This window comes from Triticum dicoccoides, chromosome 2A (genome assembly GCF_002162155.2).
Source record: "Triticum dicoccoides isolate Atlit2015 ecotype Zavitan chromosome 2A, WEW_v2.0, whole genome shotgun sequence".
NCBI lineage: Eukaryota > Viridiplantae > Streptophyta > Magnoliopsida > Poales > Poaceae > Triticum > Triticum dicoccoides.
In genome coordinates this window covers 2,133,460-2,159,020 of record NC_041382.1, presented here as the reverse complement: position 1 = coordinate 2,159,020, position 25,561 = coordinate 2,133,460, and the positions used below count along the sequence as shown (strand labels likewise).

General features: G+C 43.5%; 2 protein-coding genes across 8 annotated transcripts; both read right to left on the bottom strand.

Annotated features, from left to right (window-relative positions):
• Positions 1-2,692: 2,692 nt before the first annotated feature.
• On the bottom strand, positions 2,693-3,510 carry LOC119352587 (receptor-like kinase TMK3). Its single transcript, XM_037619160.1, has 2 exons — positions 3,406-3,510; positions 2,693-3,322 (listed from the first exon to the last, which is right to left on the bottom strand). The coding sequence occupies exons 1-2, from the start codon at positions 3,508-3,510 to the stop codon at positions 2,693-2,695; spliced, it is 735 nt and encodes a 244-aa protein (XP_037475057.1).
• A 7,769-nt stretch (positions 3,511-11,279) lies between these two features.
• On the bottom strand, positions 11,280-19,538 carry LOC119352633 (putative disease resistance protein RGA3). 7 transcript variants are annotated; one of them, XM_037619214.1, is made up of 10 exons: positions 19,333-19,538; positions 18,620-18,739; positions 14,084-18,527; positions 13,308-14,012; positions 13,118-13,218; positions 12,829-13,033; positions 12,220-12,721; positions 12,057-12,129; positions 11,787-11,983; positions 11,280-11,698 (listed from the first exon to the last, which is right to left on the bottom strand). In XM_037619214.1, the coding sequence occupies exon 3, from the start codon at positions 18,362-18,364 to the stop codon at positions 14,093-14,095; it is 4,272 nt and encodes a 1,423-aa protein (XP_037475111.1). In that variant the 5' UTR covers positions 18,365-18,527; positions 18,620-18,739; positions 19,333-19,538; the 3' UTR covers positions 11,280-11,698; positions 11,787-11,983; positions 12,057-12,129; positions 12,220-12,721; positions 12,829-13,033; positions 13,118-13,218; positions 13,308-14,012; positions 14,084-14,092. The 7 variants fall into 7 exon arrangements, with proteins under 7 accessions (XP_037475111.1, XP_037475114.1, XP_037475113.1 ...); XM_037619217.1 differs by having other exon boundaries at positions 12,057-12,721; positions 13,308-13,384; positions 13,595-14,012; XM_037619216.1 differs by having other exon boundaries at positions 12,057-12,721; positions 13,308-13,771; positions 13,901-14,012.
• Between the last annotated feature and the right edge of the window lie 6,023 nt (positions 19,539-25,561).

Below are 25,561 nucleotides of genomic sequence, written 5' to 3'. Positions count from 1 at the left end.
TGATACCATGGAACAATTCATCCAAATTACCTGTATATTTAATCATACTTATCATACTCTAATATCAACCTGTGGTTGAGTTGGTTAGGTGGACAGTGGTATCCCAACCCACCAGGGTTCAAATCCTGGTGCTCGCATTATTTTTGGATTTATTTCAGGATTTCCGGTGATGCGCTTTCAGTGGGAGGAGACGTTCCCGTCGACGATGAGGCGCCTACGGTGACTTCGTAAATCTCAAGATGATATGCCGGCTCAGTCTCTCAAAGGTGCTCATAGGGGTAGGGTGTGCGTGTGTGCGTTCATAGGGATGAGTGTATGCGCGTGTATATGAGCGCTTGTGTTTGTACTGATGCTCAAAAAAAATATCTATTATTATTATTATTATTATTATTATTATTATTATTATTATTATTATTATTATTATATAACTAAAACGGAAGTAAATCCACATATGTCAAAAAATTATACTCCGTTGATTCTAAGTATAATGGTTGAGATTAAAAGACCCAAATGTTACGTAAAATATAAAGTGTGTACAAACAATCCATCATTCACGCATGTATGTTGAGTCTAACAAGGGTACATGCAAAACTAGATCAAGTACTACAGGAAGGTCTATTCGGAAGAAAAAAAACAAGCACATGTACAGGCCCAGTCCAACTTGGATGCATACAAAATTGGATGACGTACATATTAGGAAAAAGACTTATATTGGAAAAAAATTCAGACAAATAAGAAACATGCACGTGTAAATCTGTAAAATCCCAAAGGTCACATAGTCTAACATGTGTGTGCAAAAACTAGATCAAGGAAAATTAATTAGAAAAGGAAACTTACCGGAAGGTGGGAAGGTTTATTCGGAGGGATACATATGACATGTATAGGCCGAGTCCAACATGGAACATACAAAATTGGATAAAATGCGTATTAGGAAAAGGAGTTATATGGGAAGGATTTTCGGACAAATAAAAACATGCGCATGTAAATCTGCAGCAAGCCTAGCCTCCTAGCTAGCATGCATCGCTACACTTTTTCTCATGGCGCTAGCTTAAAAAAAACGAGCTCTCTGTGTTTTTGGAAGATTAAAAATATTTCACAAAATCAGAAAACGTTAAAAAAATAAAAAGATATTATTCAATTTTAAAAAATGCTCATGTGTTAATAATCACAATTTTAAAAATATTCATGAATTATGAAAAATGTTCACTATTCTAAAAAGGTTTCGTGAATTTTACAGATATTCATGCATATGAAAAAATATTTATGAATGTGAAAACTATTGAAGAAATTTAAAATGCTCATTAATTTTTGAAAAGAAAATAAAGGAAGAGTGAACAAATGAAAAAAAGAACATGGAAAAAACCAAAAAGAAAACCAGAAAGAAACACACAAAAGGAAAAGAAATAGCGAAACGCTTCCAAAAAGTGGTGAAAAGGAAGCCATCCTCAAAGATTTTGCAAGCAACATAGAGGAAGATTGAAATGAAAATCCAAGGGATGTGGTTCTGCGGGCATGGATGAGATGTGGGTTTGAATTTGTAACGCCCTTGCAAAGAAAGGGACGTGAATCTGCATAGACCACACCCCCATGGACGCGGATCACGGCCACCCGCAGCCGTAGTTGCCCTTCTGAAAGCACGTGACATCAAGCTTTTTCTGAAGCGGGCTTGTTGCAAAAGCAGGTTTCTTTCCTTGCACATCATGGCTAGCACACCTAGCCGTGCACAATGCTTTCATTCCTTCCTGGGATGATGCCAGTCAGGCCCCGTCTACTGCACCCACTCACATTTCATCGACAGGGTATATTCCAAACTCGGGCCCCGTGAACGTACAGTTTTCCCTCTGCTTAATTAAAAAGCAGAGCTCCTGCTAAGTTTCAGTCAAAAATATATCTATAAACATCCGTATGTAGTTGTTATTAAAATCTCTAAAAAAGACTTATATTTAGAAATGGAGGTAGTACATACCATGTCTAACATGTGGTGAACACCAATATCTTCTACATGCCTTTTTTTATGAATGAATGTACACTTCAAAAGCGAAATTTCACTTTGTACAACATCACACAGGTTCACCAACTGCATCAAGGGCTGATGGTAAACCTGGATTAGAATTGGATGGTTCTGCGCCCATTGCATGCACCACTACCACCTTGGTCATCTTCCCAAGGCGATCGACTGATAGTGCCGCTACCAAATCCGGTAACGAATTGAAGCTATGGTTGATGGCGAAAAAGCACATCATTCTTTCGATCAAAGCCGTTAATTTTTATGCCCTAGTGATTATAAGATACTCCCTCCGTTCTTATTTACTCTGCATATTAGTTTTGGTCAAAGTCAAGTTTTTACTATTGCCCCCTGTTCATGTTGATTTTACGTTCTACAAATAATTTTGTACCTCCTAAAGTTAAAGTGTTTGCTTGGAAACAGGCTTCAGACTCACTTGGTGTTCAAGCGCATCGGCATAGTATATTTCATTTTCAAAAAGAATATGCTGATTCAAAATATGCTACGCATATGAACAGGGTCAGTGGAGGGAGATTCAAAATATACTGATGAGTATGGCTCTAAATGGTGACAAGGATAAACCTTGACCATTCATCTGCTACGCGTATTTTGATTTTGGAGCCACAAAAATCGTCTGCTACGCGTATTTGATCTTGGACCCAAAAAAATCCATTCATTGAGGTGAAATTAACATAACAACATATTCTGGTGTAAATAGCTCCAAGTTCCTGCCACGTTTGTCTTCACCGAAGCATTCCTGTCTGGTGCCGGCCTGAGCAGCCCGAAGTCTACCACCTTTGCGCGGAAGTCGTCCCCGAGCAGGATGTTCGCCGGCTTTAGGTCCCTGTGGATAAAGCAGTGCTGCGCCAGCGAGTGGAGGTACTCCATACCACGAGCGACGTCCAGTGCAATGCTGAGCCGCTTCTTCCAGGAGAGGGGTTCCAAGCCTAGCAGCTTCCACCGGAAGAGATGCTTGCTCATAGAACCATTGGGCATGTGCTCGTAGACGAGCAGCCTCTCGTTGTCTTCGACCGAGTACCCCAGTATAGACACGAGGTGGCGGTGCTGCACCTTCAGGATTGCGATTTCTGCTTGGAACTGATCAATGGGCTCGTTGCTGATTACCGTGGACAGCATTCTCTTCACAGCAATAATTGTCCCATCGTGCAGCACCCCCTTGTAAACGATGCCGAATCCGCCGCGGCCAAGCACATTTTCCTCAGAAAAATTATTTGTGGCAACACGGAGAACTTGCAGAGACAACATGAAACTCTGTCGGGTGGGGCTGTCCTGAGGGTGGACGGCTATGGCATTTGTCTGTGGGCAGTGAGGAAGAAGAAGGTCGCGATGGAAACGAACGTCACGCGAATAAACACAAACACATGGGGATGAGAGCTGACCTGACCCTGTGGGTGGCACTGCGCTGCCTTGCCGACGGAGCAGAGGTTGGGATGGCGACCAGGCCGGCCGGCGAGCAGAGCAGCCGGAAGATGACGCGTCCTCATCCTTGCCCGCCGTTCAGCGTCTCCTTGCCGTCTGCTGTTGGACTCGTCATCGGGAGCAGAGCAGAGCAGCGCAGAGGATGAAGGAACTGGTGGCCCACTCCGGAGCTGCAGGGCCCCGCCCGGTTGGCTTCTATTTTGTTTATTTATATGCGTCACAACGTGAATTTTGTCCAATAGAAACATTTTCACCGCAAGGATCCTAGACGTCAACATAATAAGCATAGTAAACCATATACAGTAGAGTAAGCATAGTATGAAACTGAGGCATCGACCGGGACATAAAAATTTGTAACTTTCCTTGCAACAATATATAGAGCCACAAAACAGAGCTGTTGTAAGTCTATCAGAGTGGTCTATTAAAAGACCACATTCTTGATTGTACAATAAATAAAGCCTAGTAAAACAACAGACGGATAGATAGATAGATCAACCTTACCATTCCAGTCTTCAAAAAATTCGTCACGACACAACTACAAGCAGTATGTCACAGAACAGAGTTGCTGACTCTACCTAGGATCCGATTCTGCTGGTGGTCCATGATTGTTCTACCTTATACTGTTCAACAAGGTGATCATCATTGGCGACCTCTCATTGCCGACGGAGATGGGAGGGTAATAAACGATGTTGCTTTTCTGATCAAGATGAAACTATACAACGCCTCTTTCTCAAATGTTCTCTCGCCATGTTTTTATGGCGTACGAGTCATGTAGCCTTTAATGTCTGCCCTTCAAATAGTATTAACACATTATTTGGGATATGGCTAAATGAAGTGGAGCCAAATACTGCGGGACATATTCAAATAGGAGTATGCGCATTACTTTGGGCTATATGGAATTGCAAAAATGACATGATTTTTAACACACAAACTCTTATAATTTTTTTGCAGGTCATATATAGAGCTACCTTTTGGATCCATACGTGATCATTACTCAGTCATGCGATAGTCAAGGAGCTTATGGCTATGGGTGCAACCGTTCGGAGACGGTAGCACGGGATCCTTACAACAGGTTTGCATGGTGCTCCAATAATAGGATAGACTAGATCATGATCGCGCGCATTGCTGCGCCCGTTCATTTTTTGAAAAAATTAGAATATTATGTAAATATTTGAAAAAAGATAAAGAGAATATATTTACATAAACTACACCTATATTAGACAATGATACAAATATAATATGATAGTTAACAATGCTTGCTAAGGGGCAAAACTTGGATGGCAGTCCTGTTGTGACGTCACCATGACAGGTCAAATGACACATAAGAAATAAGCATGTATAAAATGTAATTACCCACCGAAGATTTAAAGGATCACCAACATAATTTCAAGAACTCTTTCACATACATGAAACAAATATGTGGCATTTTTTTAAAGAGTAACATTTTCATTGTTTCATAGGCATATACAACAAGTGACAATTTTCAGTGGATAACATTTTTCTTACCACATAACACATAAAATGTCAAAGAAGAGTAAAGGAAATTTTAGTTTTTTATACATCAAGTGACAATTTTCACAGTGGATAACATTTTTTCTTACAACATAACACATAAAATGTCAAAGAAGAGTAAGGAAATTTTAGTTTTTAGACATATAATAGTGAGCGACAATTAATACAAAAATGTGATTGTTTGAGATTCCCTCTTTACACCTCATATCGGCTAGTTATTATGATTATGGTGTGGCTTACATAATGAGTGCTAGAGAGAACTGAATGACTTAAGCTGCGTGCTTTTCTGGCCATCAAACTTTTCAGGGCTCAAAACCTCTCGGTGGTTTCTGAAATATGTGATGGTTCTATAACAAAATGGCGTCTACACATACTAAATTGTACAAAGCAGCTTGGTTAGTAGAGCAACGTGGGGGACTATTGCAAACCAGACCCATAGTGCGATTCAAAACTTGTGTTTCTCACTTTCTGAGAATATATATCGAAAGGATAATTATTCACCTAATTGGAGACTTTTTTTGAAGGAAATAATGGGAGACTTTCTACAGGTATATATGTCCGCATGTGCATCACACATGACACGTGGTAAAAAAATAAAACATATTGACCCCATTCGGGGTGGATATAAAAGTGTTTCCTTGGAAAATTTCTTTATTTGAGCCAGAGTTTCTTGGGACAAATAAGTAAGAGCAATTATCTCAAAAAAAAAGTTCGGAGAGTAAAGTATTAGCACTGCTCACGGCCGGCTGCTGGGGATGAAAGCACGCACCACTTTTGGGCTACGATCACGTTTTACACTTCAAATCGGTAGGATGAACGCACGCATCCACTGGCCCAGTAAGCATTCGTGTCCCGATTAATCACAGCTCGCCAAGATAGCTCCACGGAACAGCGGCCCAAGAGAAATATCAGGACATCCAAACAAAAAGCGATCGACCTAATTGGCTAGCGCCTAGCGATGGCAAAGCGCTGAGGATCGATCTGATCCGACGGCTAGCGATGGTAAAGCGTTCTGGTGGCTCCTAACTAGCTGAGTTATACTGTTTAGTAATGTTTAGTCATCTTGACCCTTTTTTTGCCGGTTGTGGCAACTTTTATCTTCAATTTACTTTGGCTGCCCAGTGAGCTTGTACCAAATCACAGACCTTTTGAACCTTTTGCTTAATAATATGGCTGCATGCATCATTTTAGTGCAGTGGTCGGGGTGACCCTCTTTTTAAAAAAAATGTAAAAAGGAAAAGAAGAAGGAAAAAATAGTGCCATGTAGGCCGAACACGGTAAAGAGTATTGTCTTTGCCATGTGCACCCGTCTTTTTGAGTTTTTTTTCTCCCACTCGGTTTCATTTACTTTTCTGAGTGCCCGGATAAAATAAACTCAGCAAACACCCGGACACTCGGCAAAGGTTCATTCTGATAGTGAAAAATGGATCAGTGAAGATAAATGTGAAGATAGATGAATGATAAATAAGAAAGGTTGTGTCGGGCATGGAGCCTAGCAATGGAACCTATTGTCTTATACTTTAGTGCATTACGATGTTATAATAAATCCGCCTTATCCAAACCATCTTTCGAGCACGTCTGTCTATCGTGTGTGTGCTTTTGCGGTTTGTTTAGACAACCATACAATATAGATTTCGCTACAAATTAAGCATCAGATTTTTGAGCATGACAAATGAAACTTTTTTATGATAAATTATATTGTCGCGGGGACGGCAACTTCTAGCAAGCATGACAAATCCTTGTCATGTTCAGTTTTGGCCAGGATTTTCCGTGCTTACTAAAAAAAATTGCCCTCGTTGCCGCATTATAATTTGCACAAAAAACATTCAATTTGTCATGGTTAAAAATCTGATGTTGGAGTTTTAACATCACCGTACAATATATAAGTTGCCCCCATACCTACTTGCAAATAAACTGACAATTGAAGGCATCTCCAATGGCGTCCAATCATCTTAATTATGTATGCTCAAGCATGACGCATAAACTCTCGTATAACCTGATAATAAACCGCAGGTACCGTGCTAGCTAGGTAGCATGAATCTCAGATTTCCCGCAAAAAAAAAAAAAGCACGAATCTCAGATTACGATGATGGATGGACCTATTCTTCTGATGATGATGTTCCAGCCAAAACGATTTGATGGATCACCAGAGCAGAAGCAACTCATCGACGATCCTCTCTCCTTCTGGGTTTCCATGGTGCCGTTGAATGAGCATACCAGTGACGAGGCTGATGATGGGGGCGGTCAGGCAGAGGACCGAGGCAAGGAGGAGCGTCAGCGCAAGGACCTTGAGGTAGTTAACATTGCGGTCGTCGATGGCGGGCCACGAAATCACGAGGAAGATGGCGATGGAGAAGAGCGCGACGACGGTGCAGCCCAAGAGGAATATCACCGCCGACCGGCTGCACTCCTCGGGCTCTGCCGCCGCCAGCAGCTGCTGCTGCTCGGCGTCGCCATCGTCCACCCGCGTTTACTTCTTTTTTTTCTTTATATAAGGATAAGGATCACCTGCGTACATATATAGATATGTCTGTATGCAGCTACCTGGCTAGGGTTTGATTTAATATTCGATCTGAAAGAGTACGTACGTACATAGTTTGTTACTCTACAGGATTCTTTAGGGCAACGCTGACTCAATCTGGGACACGGTATCCGTCCATGCATGGACCGGCGGAATCACTAAATGCGTGAGCCAGCCTTACAACCGTAGTCGCAGCAAACCGGATGATTTTCACATAAACCAAAGCAATTTCATTACATTTTTTATATATTCCATTAAAAAAAAGACTGGACCTAAACCTAGCTTACGGCGGCGCCTATCCTACTTGTCCTTGTTGTTCCCTTCCTACGATCGCCGGATCCATCTCGCCATCTCCATGAGCGGCAGGAATAACACCCGTGAAGTGAAGGTGCGGTCGCCGGGAGGAAGAGTAGATGGAAGATGGACCGGCCCACTTGGGACACTAGGTTTGCCACCTCCGATGCACTACTTCTTCCTTCTCGTCGGAGCCCGCGACCTATCTGTCACTGGTGGACGTGATGTCCACGATGGACATGGACAGAGCGGCACAATCCTCGTGCCACTGGCATGCTCAAAAATTTGTTGGGGACGCGTAACTCACGGTGTTCTCTTCCGCGATCACCTGCGCCGTCAGCGTCGCCTCCGCGTCCGGTTGCGCCACCTCTGCATTACGAGCGGAGGCGTGAGTGTTGGTTGCCTCGTAGAGCACCCACCACTTGACGACGAAATTGGGATTCGCCTTGGCCAAGGTCACCACGGCATCCTCGCTCGCGTGCTTGTCATAGATTTGGCTCTCCACCAACAGGAGCTGCTTGAGGAGGAAGAGGTTGTAACACTGCTTCTCCTGCGCCTGCCGAAACACCGACATAGGGGTCAGTGTTGGTTGCTCCCCCGCCATCGCGACGTTGAGGCCAATCAAGACGGCGCACACGTCGGGGAAGTGGTTGAGGCCACGAGCACTTTTTTGAAAAAATGTTTGACATTTTCAGGAAATGTTCACTTTTTCCTAAACACATTTGAAATTTTAAAAAAGGTTTGGGCTTACAAAATGTTTACTTTCCTCAAAATTGTTATTTTTTAAATATATTTGTTTGTGCGTTTGTCAAAAAAATGAATAAAAAAAAACTAGATTTGTTTTGCCACTATAGTAACCCTAGACGGTACAAAGTTGTTTCGAACTTAAGTCCCTGCAGTGCCGGTTCCCAAGTGTCATCTCGCTACATTGCGTTGCAATGGACCGGCACAATTGGTGGCTGCCTATGCGAAACAGCAGCAAATTGATGCAGAGAGCATTACATTGGCGCTCCTATGCTTCTCATATAGGAGAGGTATCCACATTCTGTCATTGTGTTATAGGACCGTCAAGGCAGTTAGGCATTTGTGATTTATTTATGTACCGAACGGTTTACTTTGCTTTTGGTAGGCCTTTCTGTTTTTAGCATAAAACTGTGTTTAAGAAAAGTGAACACTCAATTAATTGCATGCACAATATTTAGGAAAAGTGTGTGGATTTTTATACATAATGCTTGAATATTTTAAAAGACGTGCTTAGTTTTTTGAAAATTATGCAAACTTTTTTAAATATCACAAAAAATTTATGCGTCGCTTGCCTCAAACAAAAAAAGCTACCTTGCATCGCTACACTTTTTCTCATGGCTAGCTTAAAAAACCAGCTCTTTGTTTTTTTTTGGCAATTTCAATTTTTTGAAAAAATCATAAAACAATCAGATATTTTAAAAAGATGTTATCTAAATTTTAAAATATCAATGAATTTATAAAAAATGCTCATGGGTTAATATTCGTAATTTAAAAAATATTCATGAACTTTTTAAAATGTACACTACTTTTAAGAAATGCTTTAATTTTTTACAAAATATTCATGGATTTAAAATATTCATGTGTATGAATTTATTGAAGAATTTAAAAATGTGAAAAAAAATTCAAATGCTCATTAATTTTAAAAATAAAAAAAGATGTGAAGAGAAATAAAAAACTATCATGCAGAAAACTGAAAAGAAACACCGAAAATAAAAATTTAAAAAGTGAAAAGCTTCTAAAAAGTGGTGAAAATGGTGCCATCAAAAACAGATTTCTTAAACAACATAGAGGAAGAATGAAAGGAAAATCCAAGGCATGTGGTTGGGGTGTACTTTTTTCTCTGCGGGCATTTGTGAGCTCTGGGTTTGAAGTCGTAACGGCCTTGCAAAGAAATAGATGTGAATAGTTACAAAATAAAAATTTAAGGGGAAAAATAGCGTTCATTCAGTTACATATAATGTGTTCACTGGGATCAACTTATACACAACCCATGGTGGTCGCGGATCACGGCCACCTGCAGCCGCAGTCGCCGCTCTGAAAGCAGGCAGCATCAAGCTTTTTCTGAACCGGACGGACAATACTATCATCATTCTCTCCTGAGATGACATCGTGAGGGTAAATTCCAAACTCAGGCCCGGTGATGTACAGTTCTCCCTCTGCTTGCTTGAAAAGCAGAGCTCCTGCTAGTTATTTCAATCAAAAAACTCTGCGTCTGCATGCAAAGAAAGAAAGAAACCCACAGCCAATCTTTGCATCGTTGAAAACTAATTAAGCAGCTCTGTTTTTGTGTTCGAGCAACAACGCTTGGGGAAATTTGAAGAAAACAGCCCCCAAATCCGTTTTTGGTTTTTTACACATTGACACCGTAACAAGAAGAAACACACCAACATGAATGAGCAGCGGAGAAGCGCACCGGCAATGAAGGGAGGGTGCCACATCTCACCCTGAATTTTCATTAGCTGTACTACTACTACATGTTCTTTTCCCCGACAGCGAGCAGCACTACACGTTGGCAACACATATTGGCTGTGATGTCGAGCAACTGGTCAAGGATGATCTGGTGACACAACTCCTGCCCCTCGTCATATGTTAGCTAGCTAGACCTGACAGTCAGAGTAAATAACAGAGCACGTTCAGTGTAACTGTAACCAGAAGGAAAGGTGCGCCGTTATAACTCCGAGACGTAAATAACGGATGATGATGGCAATGACAATATACATAGACTGTCTAATAACATGTGGTGACCGACCACAAATCATCTTCTCCTTGCCTCTTTTATGAATGAATGTGCACTTCAAAAGAGAAAATTTCACAGGTTCGACGACTGCATGATGAAGGCCTCATGGCGAAATTGGATTGGAATTGGATGGTTCTGCTCTGCGCCCAGTCCATACACCACTACCACCTTGGTCATCTTCCCTCCAGAGATTGTGCTACCAAGTAGTAGTATCGGACACAAGATCCTACAGTTGATGGCCAAGAATCAGCTCATCATTTGAAGAGCATCTTGGGCTGCTAGATGGCGCCAAGTGCAGTAAATAAATGGTGCTCCTCTCCTCTGCTCTCCTATCTGGTGATGATGACATTCTGGGGAACTTCACTGCCTTACTTTGGTGAATTCATAGTTGTTGGATGCACGGTCAAGGGTGGTGGTATGTCACGATAAACGCTGGGTGTCGATTTCTTCAGTTAACAACATAACAAGTGTCAATTTCTTGACAAGATGATGCAGCCAGCCTGGTTGTTCTCCTGACAAGGAGATGTGCAAGTAATTGGCCTTGTTCTGCATCTGCATGCCAGTCACGGTCAGAATAGTTTGCGTGTGTTTTTTACTTGTGCGGGGCATGTGTCACATTGAGATGTGGTGTTTGAATGCAAAGAAAGAAAGAAAGAGCTCTGAACAGCTATAAATTTCCTGCATCTCATAAAAGATCAAATTTCTCCGAATGCAAATAACTAAATAAATAAATCTCTAGCCAGCCATTGCATCGTCGAAATTATTTAAGCTCTGTTTTGTGATGCAGAACAACAGTTCATAATAAGGAAAAAAACGGCCGGGGAAATCAAAGAAAACATGAGCACGAGCTTTGGCAGATGTTCAAATCCATAGAACTGCAGCAACAATCAACAAAGGCAGCGACAGACAAGCTTCCAGCAGATACTACTCCGACCGAATAAGCAAGCAAGCATATCCATCGGGTTTGTATGCTTGAGAAGCAGGGGAGATGAGCAGAGCATCATTTCATTTGCCAAATAGCTGCAGACTATATATGCTCCTGCTAGCCAATGTATCCGCTTCCTTAGCATGGATCCATCCAGCAAGCATATTGCATCTCTATCTGCATAACTCTTACTCCGCAGACTTGTTGCAGCTTAATTCACCACCTTCCCTGGCGCCGACTCTGAAACATTTTGCAGCCAGTTATAATTGATACGTATAAGCTATCTCTCCAGTGCAGTGCATTATTTTGAACCTAGCACAATTCTTACAAGGAAACTGTATCTTGGTATGGCCTCGTGACTGCAACCTGAGATTCTTCATGACATTCCTCTCAACAGCGAGCCAACAAGTGCTATATGCCAATGTCAGCATCGTGGAGAGCCACGACATATTGGGTGAATGACTTGGGAGGCATACTGGGTGAACTGCAGCCACTTCTTTCGCTATCAATCCTTGAGTGGTTGATCTAGAAAACCAAGCAACATCATAACTGAGGATAGCTACCAACAGCACAGGATCAGTCAGAGCGAGGAACTTACACTTCCATCACTAGCTAGGCAAGTTTCTGATGTAAATATATAGTTGAGCAGCAAGTGAATCCCTCACATCATCCTGTACGCCATTAAATTTCGTTAAACAACAACAGTTATGACGAATTCAGGAATATGTGCAAGTGAATCTTGGGGACTTCACTGCCTTAACTTGGTGATGATCGACGCCATGTGCTCCAGTAAGCAGGAGCGCTGAACAACTAGTTCACAAAACTAAATCACTCGCAGATCACATGAAGCTCCCAAGTAGGTGAATTCAGAGGATGACCCCATGAGAGAAATATAGCGAACAGAGGACATGCGCCAGCGTAGGGTTTACGCCAAGTTCAGGAAGATGAGCCCCAGTGCTCTCAGATAGATCCGGGGCTTTATACCCATTACAACCACTGGAAAGGGTAACTTTAACGCTACTAAAGTAAGGCAGGTCAACAAGGAGACGGCAGAATGTAATTCAAATAGCGACAGCTCCAGTCTTCAAAGCCACTGGATGCGCCATCAAGGGCGACAGGTGCGTTGTAACTCGGGGCGAGGCGGTAAGTTGCCATTTGATGAAGATCGGGCGGTCAACAATGTGGGCACCAACCGCTGGGTGCCGATTTCTTCAGTTAACAACATGACAAGTGTCGGTTCCTTCAGAAGATGCAGTCTGGTTCCTGACAAAGAGGGGGATGTGTAAGTAATTGCCATGGTTCTGCCGGTCAGGGTCATAATATTTTGTGCTACACAGCCTACACTAATACCGAGTGACCGAAATACTAACCATCTCACACACGATATGGGCATACTCATGGCAGGAATTTAATTCTAAGCGGCATAACAAGGCTGACAGGCTTCAGATATACCCAGCTGCTGGCTACGCTTCTTCTAGCCTGGGCAGTGTTTCTGCTGCTTCTTCCTTAGCATGGCTTCACATATTCCGCGGACCGGTTGCAAGTCAATTCATCACCCTCCTTGGGGAACCGACTCTGAAATGTTTTCAAGTCAATTAACCTGATAATTAAGAACATGTAGCTATCTTGCAGAGTTGCACTTCACTGGGTCCTATTTACCTCGCATGAATGAACACCTCTCCTGTGTTTTAAGCACACCCATAAAATGCTGGAGTCATCGAGCAGGTGTACAGCGGTCCTTCTCTAGTGAGTCGTCACACCTGCGAAATTTGCACAGCCATTCAGTTATTTGGGGCTAATTATGTCCCTCTTCTGGTACTCAGAGCAGACATGAATAATCCCTGCCTACCTTTGCAGTGCAAGTTTTTCATAATAAGCTGCATCTTCTGGAAATAATAATAAGCCATTCGCTTATGGCTTGTTTGTCTGCACAGAGGGGTCACTTGTTAGTTAGTACAGGAAGCATCATCCCTCCATGCCACTAAAATGAAGCAGATCTGAATATTTAAACTTGAACCTGATGCTTTTCTTGCACAAACCTGACAACTTCACAATGTGCCACAAACCAAGTTTTATTATGCAGAAATGAAGGAAAAGGGCAAAGTGGAAAAACACAAGAAAGTCTGTTTGCGTTACCTTGGATCAGAATATCCAGAAATCTCAATCAGAAAGGTATTTTGGGTGCAGCCCCATGTGCTTAATCCCCATCTTATTTTCTGCTTCTCCTCTCACATCTACTTTGCTTCAACCAAGTTATCTATTCGATCTAATTTCTGGTTGCTAGATAGATCAACTTCTCTCCTAGTTCATACACTTCTCCACCAAAAATCCCCAAATATTGTTGTTATTTGTGTGTGGTGAAAGATCAGGGCCAATCAGCACACGTGGTGTCTTATCAGATATAGTACAGCAGGAGTAAAGTTCCAGTTTAGATGTACTTACCAGATTTAAGTAGAGGAAGGAAGGCCTTCGTTGTGTCATGCATGTGTTTGAATGGGAAGGGAAGAGCTCTACAAGGCTAGAGGAATGTACAAGGGAACTCCAAGGCATCGTCCTGCATAGTGGATGGGAACAAACTATGTGTTATTAGGAAAACACACACACACAAAAATATGTTTGTGTTACCTTGGATCACTAGTCAATGATGTCTATTTTGATTTTGGGGATGGTTCCCACTAACCCCCTGCACTGCTGTTTCAGCTCCTCACTGCACCTGAAGATATCTAGCTTTTCCAGTGAATCCGAGAGGGCATCGTTGGGCAATGACGAGATGGCTGGACAGCAGTTGACTGATAATATCTTGAGGCTGGTAAGGTTACGCAGCCCTGCAGGGAGTTGTTGGAGGTCCTTCAAATTCCAAAACTTTAGTACCTGGAGGGAGGAGAGGAGTTGAAGGGCGTCCTCTTGCTCCTTGCTGAACCGCTCCATCCCTTCACACCAATGCCCCCAAAGTGACAGCTTGGTGAGGGAGGAAGAGAGGAATCTGCAGACGGGTGCAGCAAGAAGTCCTGCCACGTCATTTGTTTTAAGCTCACGCAGTATGGATGAAACAAGCTGTGCCTGCTGCTCTTCACCTCCCTCAGCATCTTCCAAAGCCCGTCTGGGATTGGGATCCCAATCAGCAAAGAATCTAGGGCTGCCCCTGACCTCTAATTTGTTGAGCTGCCCCTGATACTGACATTTCAGATCCTCTCCACAATCCTTCAATCTTAATATTGTAAGAGAGGAGAGGTTTGAGAGGGGCTCCAGTGTCCCCATGCCTTCCACATCCCAAAGCACCAGAAACTGCAGGGAGGAAGGGAAAATGTGACAGGAAAAGGAGAAGGTGGATAGAAACTTTGGGGACCGCCGTATTGTTAATCTCTGGAGAGATTGCAAGGCTTGTAGCCATCCTTCTCCAGGAACAAGAGTTGGCGGGTCCACCAGGACCAGCTCTGGGCAGAAAGTGAAATCCAATTCCCGTAGTGAGTCACGGAGATGAGCGGGGAAGAGCAGCACCCCGTCATCCTCTTCCTCTGCTGCTGCGGTTATCTCTGATGCTTCTTGTGCTGTCTGTTGCACATCCACCCCCACTACCAGCTTTTTTATGTTTTTACACTGCCATATTTCCAATTTGGAGAGCTTTGGAAGGTGGGGAAGGAGCTCTGTCAGTTCCTCGCCAGTATTACCAGTTAAGCCATCGATCTTGATACACTCAACATGGAGCTGCCATTCCACATCACTCTGACCTCCTCCTAGTGGTCCAACTACACCAACTGAATTTTCTACAATCAATGTCCTCAGTGAGGTTAGCATAAGAAGGTGCTTCAACTCCAGAGGTGGGCACCTCGATAGTGTCAGCTTCCCAAGACTTGTTTCTTTATCAAAAACTAACACTTGGTCTATGCTATGCAAATCAGCCCCTCCAATAATCTCCAATTGTGCTCCATTGGATGATTTTGAGTATGCAAACTCCTTTAGCATCTTTACACATTCCATCGTGACAGAACGCAGACTTTCGATCCAGGAGATGGGAATCAGTGGCAAGAATTCGGGACAATCATTTACATCAAGCTCTTGTAGCTTGGGGAACCAATCTGGAGAAACAATGTGGTTTGAGAAAGGCAACCCCACGAGTTTCGGGCACTCTCTAATAACCAGAACTTGCAAAAGAGGGAACACATGAGCAGTCGGTGGTAACAAGTCTCCACCAACGGAAGACTCTTGCTCACCAGTGTAAACCCACTTTTCAAAACTTCCAAGGCCAATGAGTATAAGTTGTGTTAGCATGCAAAAGCTTTTCTCTACGATGAACTCCTTCAGTCTGGCAATATGCTCAAACCTTAATTCACGAAGATCCCACGCCTTCCCTAAAGAAGGGAAAACTTCCCAAGAAACACCATCAAGATAAAGAGATTGTAGAGCTTCAACAGCGAACTCATCACCCAACCATGTCGGACAAGAAGGACCTCCGTGCCCTCTAATGCACAACACCTGAAGATCTCCATGTGGCTGAAGGCTCTCAAGAACCGCTGCTTCCACACCAGGATCAACACTAGATCGCTTACTATCCCAGTCCAATGTTAACCTCCTCAAGTAATTTTTCTCCATCAGTTTTGCTTGAGTTGCTTCTTCTGCTGTATCTATCTTCTCAAGGTTGTAGATGCCAAGCTCCCTTAGCTTGGTCAAGTGCTCTAGTTGCTTTGTTTCAAACCCTTCACTTCTTTTATTGACTTGAAATACCCTCAACTCTTCTAACAGTTTAAGTTTCCCCACATTATAAATATCAGAATGAAGCTGATCATTTGGGACATAAAAATGGCACAGTTTGGCAAGGTTGCTCATGCCTTCGGGCAAATCACAACTGCCATGCCACTTTTCAAGATCTAGGATCCTTAAATGATAAAATTTGGAGATGCCAAGTGGTAAATGCATCTGGATCTCCTGTGTCCCTAGACATAGGTATCGTAGGTGGAGAAGTCCCGAAAAGTTATGTAACATGAACTCCACGGGACAAAGCATTTTGGGCAAATGAAGAACACGAAGAGTATTTGCTTCCCCCAAAAAATCACCAAATATCTTGACAAAGCATTCATCCATTTGTCCAAATAACATCAATGTTTGCAATTCTTCAACTTTAAATCTTGTCTTTAGTTCTTCCAATTCACTCTTCAGTTTTTTACCAGACACTGCATCATATTTACCTAAACCATATGTGCTTATTGACAAGTGACGGGTGGTTGGCTGAATCTCTACTGATCCAACACCAGGGAGACTTAAACTAAGACAATCATGAGATGCAACCTTCAATGCCAAATCATGCAGCAGGTCATGCATAACATAACGCAGACCATACATAGTTTTCTCTTCTCTGAAAAATCCATGGGTGACTAACTCATTTAAATTGCTCAGACCTATGTCTTCAAATGTTTGGTCTTGCCCATTGGGTATCAAAATATCTAGTGCGATCCATAGACTGATCAGTTCGTCACTTCTGAAATTGTAATCTTCAGGAAACAATCCAGAATAGGCAAAACATTGTTGCAGATGGAAAGGAAGAAAGTCATAGCTAAGCTTCAAGGCAGGCATAATTTCATTGTCATCGGTCTGCTTCTCCCATCCTCTACTTTTTAGGACCCTTCTCCAGTGACGCAAACTAAGGTCTTTACTCAGTAATCTACCAACCGTTTTTGCTGCAAGAGGGGAGCCCTTTAGTTTTTTCATTATCTTATCTCCAGTCTCAAGCAAAAATTGTTTATCCCTTGGATATTGCTCATCACCAAACACAAATGCAAGGAATAACTTTCTAAACTCTCCAGATTCTAAACCATTCAGGTTTATTGACTGGCAAGGTGTTTCAACCATCTGTGCTATTGCTTCAAACCGAGTTGTGACCAGAATCATGGAACCTTTTTCCTCTGATTTATTGAGTGTCGACAATAATTTTAACCAGTCATCCCCATTATTAATCCTCCATATATCATCCAATACAAGTAAGAACCTTTTAGATTTTAATCTTTGCTCGATCAAATCTTCAGTTGTACTGCCAATTTTTTCCTTTTCAACTGCAGGGGTACATGTTTTAATCTGCTCTAGCACCTTATCCAGATTGAAACTGAAAGACACACATATCCAAATCATGACTGGAAAATGATTCAGCACTTGCTGGTTGCGATATATGTGTTGTATGAGAGTTGTTTTCCCCATTCCCCCCGAACCAACAACCGGAAGCACAGTTATACCCTTGTCACAGTATTGACCCTTGGTGATGTCCTTTATGATGCTATCCATGACACGGTCCCTCCCATACAGTTTTGGCTCATCAATTCGACCCTTGGTGATAGGACGACCCTGGGCAATGTTCGAGACACTTCTAGGGTCACAACTCTGCAAAAGGCCATTAACATCCTTGCGCACAAGCTGCAATTTCTCTATGATGCCCTTCATCTTTCGAGAGAAATCAACCCTATTAAACTCAAACTTTGGCATTTCTTGCACACTGCCACAATCTTTCTCACTTATATGTGGATCCCGGGAAGATGAGCAAGGGAGGAGTTTACCAATCAGCTTGGGCATGCATCCGCTGACTTCTTGATTGGTGTCTTGTGCTGAGGAGGATTCGCCGGGTGACCTCTGCCGGCCCTTAGCATGCTGCCAAGGGCAACAGCTGACCAGTTTGCCAACTGCTTTGGCGGTGTGGCGAGCATTGAGGGCGAGGTCGTGGACGCCACCCTTGTCGTGCTGGTCGGCAGCATTGTACGTGCCATGGAGCTCGTCGTGGATGCGGAAGTAGTCCAGCTCGTCCAGCAAGTCTTGGGCAATGTGCGCCGAGTCCTGCAGCCTCTGCAACAGCTCCTCCATGGCCGGACCGCTGATCTCCTTGCGGCCAGCATTTTCAAGTGTTGCTTGCACGAGCAGCAGTTCCATCCTGAGGGCCTCGACGTTGGGACCAAAGTTCCTGGTGGCCGCCCAAGCCTCCAGCACGCCATCCGCGACGGGGGCTAGCGCCTTCCCCACCACCCATTGTGCCGCGCCGAGGGCCACGACGGCTATCCTCTGGTGTGATGCAGGGATGGACGACACGTGGCGCCTGCATCAATCAAGGAATCAAAAGGAATTTGATGTTAAATCGGCTGCTGGAAGCTGCAAAGTAAAGGGGCGGAGTGCGTGCATAGTACGTACGTTGGCTCAAGCGCACCGCCTGCCTGCCTTTGCTGCAGGTGACGGATGCCGCTGCCTACTACCTAGCTGCTGCTGCAAATGGGGGGTTGAATCGCAGCACAGCAGTCCAGGGATGGGTACCTATTGAGAATTTGCAATCACAAGAGAAATATAAATGAAGGCATCAGGCCAAGAATTTCCAATCACATTCTTTAACTTTATACTACCATGGAAAGCACATACAGATGGTTAAAGAGATGTTGTTTATTTCTTTGTGTGTGGTCAACCAAACTTAGGCATTTACCCGTATATATATATACATATATATATATATATATATATATATATATATATATATATATATATATCGTTATTCAAATCTCAGAAAATGCATTCCATATTGTTTTCTTTATTTTTCAAATCCAAACTTAGGCATCCTCCTTTTCCAAAAAAATTAAAAAAAATTGCATATTGCATCTCAGAAATCACGAGAGAGGGAGAGAAAGAGGAACGTATCAGGATTGGTTTCTTTATTTTTCAAATCCACGACGGTAGCTAGCACATAATAATGCCTCGATGCTTTATTTATCTTCATTCTTGTACTCCTACCAACTATGGGAGGGAAGAAGCAGCAGCACGTAATATTATTGCTTAAAGAAAACTCGTCTAATACTAGTCTAGTCCGCCCTATCAAATTGGTTAGACAAAACAGAGAGAGGGAGCGGTGATCTGACCTCTGACCTGTGCTGTCCGGCGGCGGTAGGTTGCGGCTGGTTCAGATCCGGGAGCCGACGTTGACGGCGGTGAGAGGGCGAGGTGACGGAAAGGAAGCGCCTTCCCGGACGGCGAGGCGGAGGTGAAGAGCAGCAGGGGCGGGGAGCGGAGAGCAGGGCCAGGGGAGCGCCGGACAAAATTCTATTTTTCTATTACCTGGTTATGCTTCAAGGGCAATGGCCAACGTTTGTGGCTGCCTCATCTCCCCTTAGATGTATGTGTTCTGGCCGGCGGTATTGCTGCGACCACTAGTTAATGGAATGCATGGTGTTTCTTGTAAAAAAATAATCTATTTCTCTACTTTAAAATCAAAGATTTTCCAACCTGTGTTTCTTTCCCTTTAAAAATTAATAATTTCTTTTCATCCAAAAATACCCGTACAAGATTATATCCGGCCTTATATAAAATTGCTTGTGATAAGAAAATACTATTGCGCATGTGCTCAGTTCATCCCTGCTGAATATTTCGTTCAGGCGGGATTTGCTTGGCCCCTGACCATTGTCATGGCATAATATTTCGTGGGTGGGTGAATGTGTGTGTCCGACGGGTACGGTGGATGGGGACGTGCATTTTGGATCTTGCCACGTCATCGATCCGCGTGATCGATCCGTATGGTGTGTTATCTCTTTGCCGTCTGCCAAACAAAATACAGACGGCAAACAACTCACTTTGCCGTCTATTGAACAAAATAACAGACGGCAAAGTCTTTGCCGTCTATTATTGTTTTGGCAGAGGGCAAAGTGAGCTGTTTGTTGTCCGTATTCTGTTTGGCAAACGACAAAGTCTATTTTGCCGTCAGTATTTCCTTGTCGTCTACAGCAGCAGACAACAAAGTTTGTCTTTGCCGTCAGGCCCAAGAAAAGCTGATGGCAAATTAGTTGTTTCCCGTAGTGCATATCCTTACACCATGTTAGGTCCCCTGAATTTCTGGCTTTGTATGATTCTTTTTGGATTAAACCGGCATTATCCTGCACATCTCGTGCCCCCCAACCTCGATGATGGATCCTCCCTATCCTTTGGATGCCCAAGGCCTAGATATGGTCCAAGGGCCACACATGGTAACTTACAATCCATTTTGTCTCCATGATTCACGTGGTCGTAGTTCAGATCTTAAATCTTCGGCATTTAAACTCTAGAAATTCAACAGATGTTTCGAATATAGCAGACGACCCCAAAAAGGCTAGCGCCAGCCATGTGTCATGCCATGGCCACCGCTGAGTCTCTCGGAAGGCTTCTGCGGAATGCTCTCAAATTTTATTAGCAAACCACGTGAATCACCGAGCCATGCGCACCGGAACCCTACCTCGACAGGATCCCCACCACGCCCTCCCCTCCCGCCCCTCCCCCACCTAGCTAAACTGAGAAATCCTCCCACTAATGCAGGCAACCGAATGCGTCCATAAGAGTTCAGAGGGGTCATAGGAGTACTTAAGCAGAAAATAGGGTCATTTAGGCAAATAAGTACCCTCTTTTGCAGTCACATCACATGTGTGACGAACCAACTAATCCCGGGCACCAAAAAGAAAATTTGAAGTTGTCTTATTCTGGGTTGGGTTAGGGTCAACATGGAATGGTAGCTGTTGTAAGTGCACACCCGTGAGGAAGATTACGAATAGAGATCCAATTGGCAAAAAATAATACTACCTCCGGTTCTAATTAAGTCTTATATTTAGGAATGATTATGTCAGGGCGGCAGTTCACTTGGGCTAATAATGGTTCTGTGTCGACGTATGAGAAGCTCGATAAGGTACTCATGGATACTGAATGGGAATTAAAATTTCCTATGATAACCGTGCGAGCCTTAGAGAGAATCGAGGCACTATCGGATCGTGGACCAATCATTCTTGATTCTAATTCAACGAGCCATTCTGCCCGTCGTCCTTTCAAATTTGAATTGGGATGGCTATATCGGGAAGGTTTTGCAGACATAATCAAGAGTGTTTGGGAGAGGCCCACCGTTGGTCGTATATAGATTCTGAGATGGAATTATAAAATAAGGGCCATGAGGCAACACCTCTTTGGATGGGCAAAGCACACCAACGGGTTATACAAGAAAGATATCAACGCTTCTGCAACATCATTAATGACCTCGACAAAATTGCTGAGACCTGCGCCTTATCTCAACAAGAGATTGAATTGTAAAAGCAATCTAATGAGAAGGTTGCTCGTCTTTTGCGTGAAGAGGAGATTAAATACTACCAAAGGTCCAAAGCTGACTTCATCCTAATGGGAGGTAGTAATACAAGATACTTCCAACTGGTCGCCAATGGTCGACATAGGAAGAAATGTAGTCATAGTCTCCAACAGGATGAAGGGCGGATCGAAGGTCAGGAGGAGCTCAAAAAGTATATCACCAGCTACTACAAAATCTATGTTCGGGGCGCCATATGAAGGGAATGTCACCCTTGGCGAGACCCGAATAGATGATATTCCACAAGTCATGGACGAAGAGAATGATATCGTCACGACAACTTTCTTAGAAGAGGAGGTGAGAGCGGCGGTGTTCCAAATGGAACGCAACAAATCTCCAAGCCCTGGTGGTTTCACTGCAGAATTCTATCACAATTTTTGGGATATCATAAAGGCCGACCTTTTGGAGTTGTTCAATTGTCTTCATGCCTATTGACTTGACCAATTCAGGCTAAATTTTGGCGAGATTGTTTTGTTGCCAAAGATTAAGGAGGCTGGGCGGATCCAGCAGTTCAGACCCATATGCCTCCTTAATATGAGCTTCAAGATTTTCACCCAAGTGGCTACGTATAGGTTAAACTCGATAGCTGACCATGTTGTCCGGCCATCTCAAATGGCCTTCATGCAAGGAAGGAATATACTAGATGGTGTAGTAATCTTGCATAAGACCGTCCACGAGATGCACAGAAAAACATGAGTGGAGTGGTATTCAAGATTGACTTTGAAAGAGCCTATGACAAGGTCAAGTGGTCTTTCCTCCAACAGACCCTAAGAATGAAAGGTTTCTCCGATAAATGGCGCCAATGGATCAAAAAATGTAACTGGAGGTAGTGTGGTCATCAAAGTCAATGATGATGTAGGCCATTACTTTCAGACAAAAAAGGACTACGCCAGGGTGACCCCATGTCTCCAATGTTATTTAACATTGTTGCTGACATGTTTGGCTATTCTGATTGAGCGCGCCAAGCAGGACGGCCAGATTGCAGGAGTAGTACCACATCTTGTGGATGATGGCCTCTCTATTTTGCAATATGCCGATGACACAATGAATTTTATGGAACATTACCTGGACAAGGCTCGAAACCTGAAACTCCTGCTTTCAGCATTTGAGGAAATGTCGGGTCTCAAAATTAATTTTGAACTATTCTGTTTTGGAGAAGCCGTTGAGGCCGCGATAGATTATGCTGACCTCTTTGGTTGCGCACATGGCTAATTTCCGATTAAATACCTGGTAATAGTGGTTCATTATCGGCGTCTCACCATTGCAGAGTGGAAGCATGTGGAGGAGCGTCTAGAGAAATGGTTGAGTAGTTGGAAAGGAAAGCTTCTCTCAGTTGGAGGAGGGTGGTTTTGATTAACTCCGTTCTCATAAATATGGTTCTCTATATGATTTCTTTCTTCCAACTCCTAAAAGGGGTCCTGCAAAGACTGGACTATTTTAGATCCATATTCTTTTGGCAAGGAGACGATGAGAAGAAAAAAATACAGGCTAGCCAAATGGAGCATGGTATGTAGGCCGAAAGACCAAGGTGGCCTTGGTATATTCATGACCTACAGGTCAAGAATGAGGCCCTGCTCAGTAAATGGTTGTTCAAACTTCTTGCTGAGGATGGTGTTTCTAGGCCAAAAAGCGGTGTCTCGGGCATATTGGAAACCTGGTGACTCACACTTTTGGCTGGCCTAATGGCGGCAAAGAAACATCTCTTTCGTTTTGGGACTTTCGCGATAAAGGATAGGTCGGAGATTCGTTTCCGGGAAGATATCTAGCTAGGCAATGCCAATCTAAGAGAACAAAATCCAACCTTATACAAATTTGATCGCGATAAGAATAATACTATTGCGCATGCGCTCAGTTGATCCCTGCTAAATATTTTGTTCAGGTGGGATTTGATTGGCCCCCGACAATTGTATGGCATAATCTTTTATCCTGGTTGGATTCGATTAACCTGACACAAGGTATGGATGTGTTTCGCTAGAATCTTACTACATCAGGATCTTTCACAGTATACTCTATGTACTGTGCGCTCATGCATTTTGAGGTACCGGTGAGTAATAGCAACAAAATTTGGAAGTCCAAGATTCCACTAAAAGTAGAAATCTTCATGTGGTATCTTCATAGGGGAGTTGTGTTAACCAAAGACAATCTCGCACGGCGCAACTGGCCAGGGAGTAAGAAGTGTTATTTTTGTACTCATGATGAGACAATCAAACGCCTCTTCTTTCAATGCAAGTTTGCATGTCCTACGTGGTCAGTCATCCAAATAGCGTCAAATTTGTATCTACCCACATGTGTTGCCAATATTTTTGGTCATTGGTTGGATGGTATATCAAATAGGTTTAAAATGCTAACAAGGATGGGAGCATATGCCTTAACTTTGTCGCTTTGGTGATGTAGAAATGATTTGGCTTTTTAATGACAAAAATGCTTCTCCTATAGAGGGTATTTTCCGGTGTACGCACTTGCTATGTATGTGGTCTATGCTACAACAACCGAAGTACGAACCGATGTTGAAGGCGGCATGTACGCGGTTGGAGCAGGTGGCTACGGAGGGTTTTTTTTTCTGACATGGATGGCAGCATAACCTATGGATTGATCCACCACCTTCTTCGATATAGGCATAGTGCCGGTCTATAGGACTCTACTGTTGCCGAGTTGTCGGTTTTTATTTCATGATTTTTTGTCAGACTTTTGGATTTGGTTGTGTGCATCTTAGTTATGCAGAGGCCGGGTGTTACTCATAATGCTTTGTATCCACTTGATACTACATTTTGAGGTGCTAAAATCACCCTTTATATAAAAAAAAGTAAAAATGGAAGCAATCAATAGAATACACGTAGATCCAATGAAGTGGAACCTTTATTTTATTTATTTATTAATGTATGCATGGTGGATACATATAGTACTAATATTGTAATAAGATAGCACATTCACTTTTCAGCTAGCAAGCTATATATGCTATTGCTAGGTTGAGATGGTGATGACGATAGAGCACCCACACATACACACCAAGCTAGTATTTCTGGAACGTCGGTGTTCCTTTTGTCAGACCTTGAAGACGCGCAGGCACTTTGAGCTATCGTTCCGCGTGTACCAGGAGAGCTCCCCCTTCTCGTCCACGTCCTTTCCGTTTTTGATGTGTGTGTAGACCAGCGAGACCAGCGTGTCCGGTTCCGGAGCTGGAGCCGCCGTGCACACCTGGTCGAATTTAGCGTTGGGTTCGCCCTCCGGGAACTCATTCTTGAGTAGCCCGAACGCATTCTTGCCGAGGAACAGGAAAGGGAAGTTCTTGATGAGGATCACATCGCCTTGGCTGTCAAGCTTCTTGCCGCCGACCTCGATGGCGGTGAACGTCATAGATGTAAAGCGGTCTTGCTTGTCCGGATCACCATACTTATCAATGAGTACCTCAGCACGATCTTTGAGTGCATCTGCCTTTTCCTTCACGTTTATCATTACCTGCGAGTTGTTGTCGATCCAGCTCCTGAAGCTCCTCACCTTAGGAAGAACGGACTCAGCAAGGGCGTTGAGAACGCCAGCGTGCGCGGCATGAAGGGAGACAGCGACGGCGAGCACCGCGAGGAGGACGCTAACGCTCTTCGCCATTGGGCCGGCCAATGCCGATCAACAAGCGATCGAGGTCTAGCCGGCCGGTGTTGTGCGTGTGTACGTGTTGTCTCTCTGTGTGTGTGTGTTGTGTGTACATGCTACCATCGCCTCCTCTCCTCTATATATATAGGCCAGGCCACGGCCGGTTGGCACACGGTTTTCAACCACCATTCCCGTGCGTGCGCCTGCATCGGATTGGCCCAAGAGTTTTCCTTGGCTTGCTTGCTCAACATGCCCCAGTTGGCTTGCTTGCTACTACCTCCGTTCCAAAATATAAAAGCGTTTTTAACAACACACTAGTGTAAAAGGAGTAGTTATTATTATTATTATTATTACACACATAGACTTGACTCCGTTTGCCGTGGAAAATGTAATACGTAGTTCTCAGATAT

Bases quoted from the DNA above. Each gene is read 5' to 3' on its own strand.
- LOC119352587 (XM_037619160.1), bottom strand. From the start codon at position 3,510: ATGAGGACGCGTCATCTTCCGGCTGCTCTGCTCGCCGGCCGGCCTGGT. The intron at 3,323-3,405 runs GTCAGCTCTCAT...CACTGCCCACAG, and splicing joins AGTGCCACCCACAGGGTCAG to ACAAATGCCATAGCCGTCCA.
- LOC119352633 (XM_037619213.1), bottom strand. From the start codon at position 18,364: ATGGAACTGCTGCTCGTGCAAGCAACACTTGAAAATGCTGGCCGCAAG.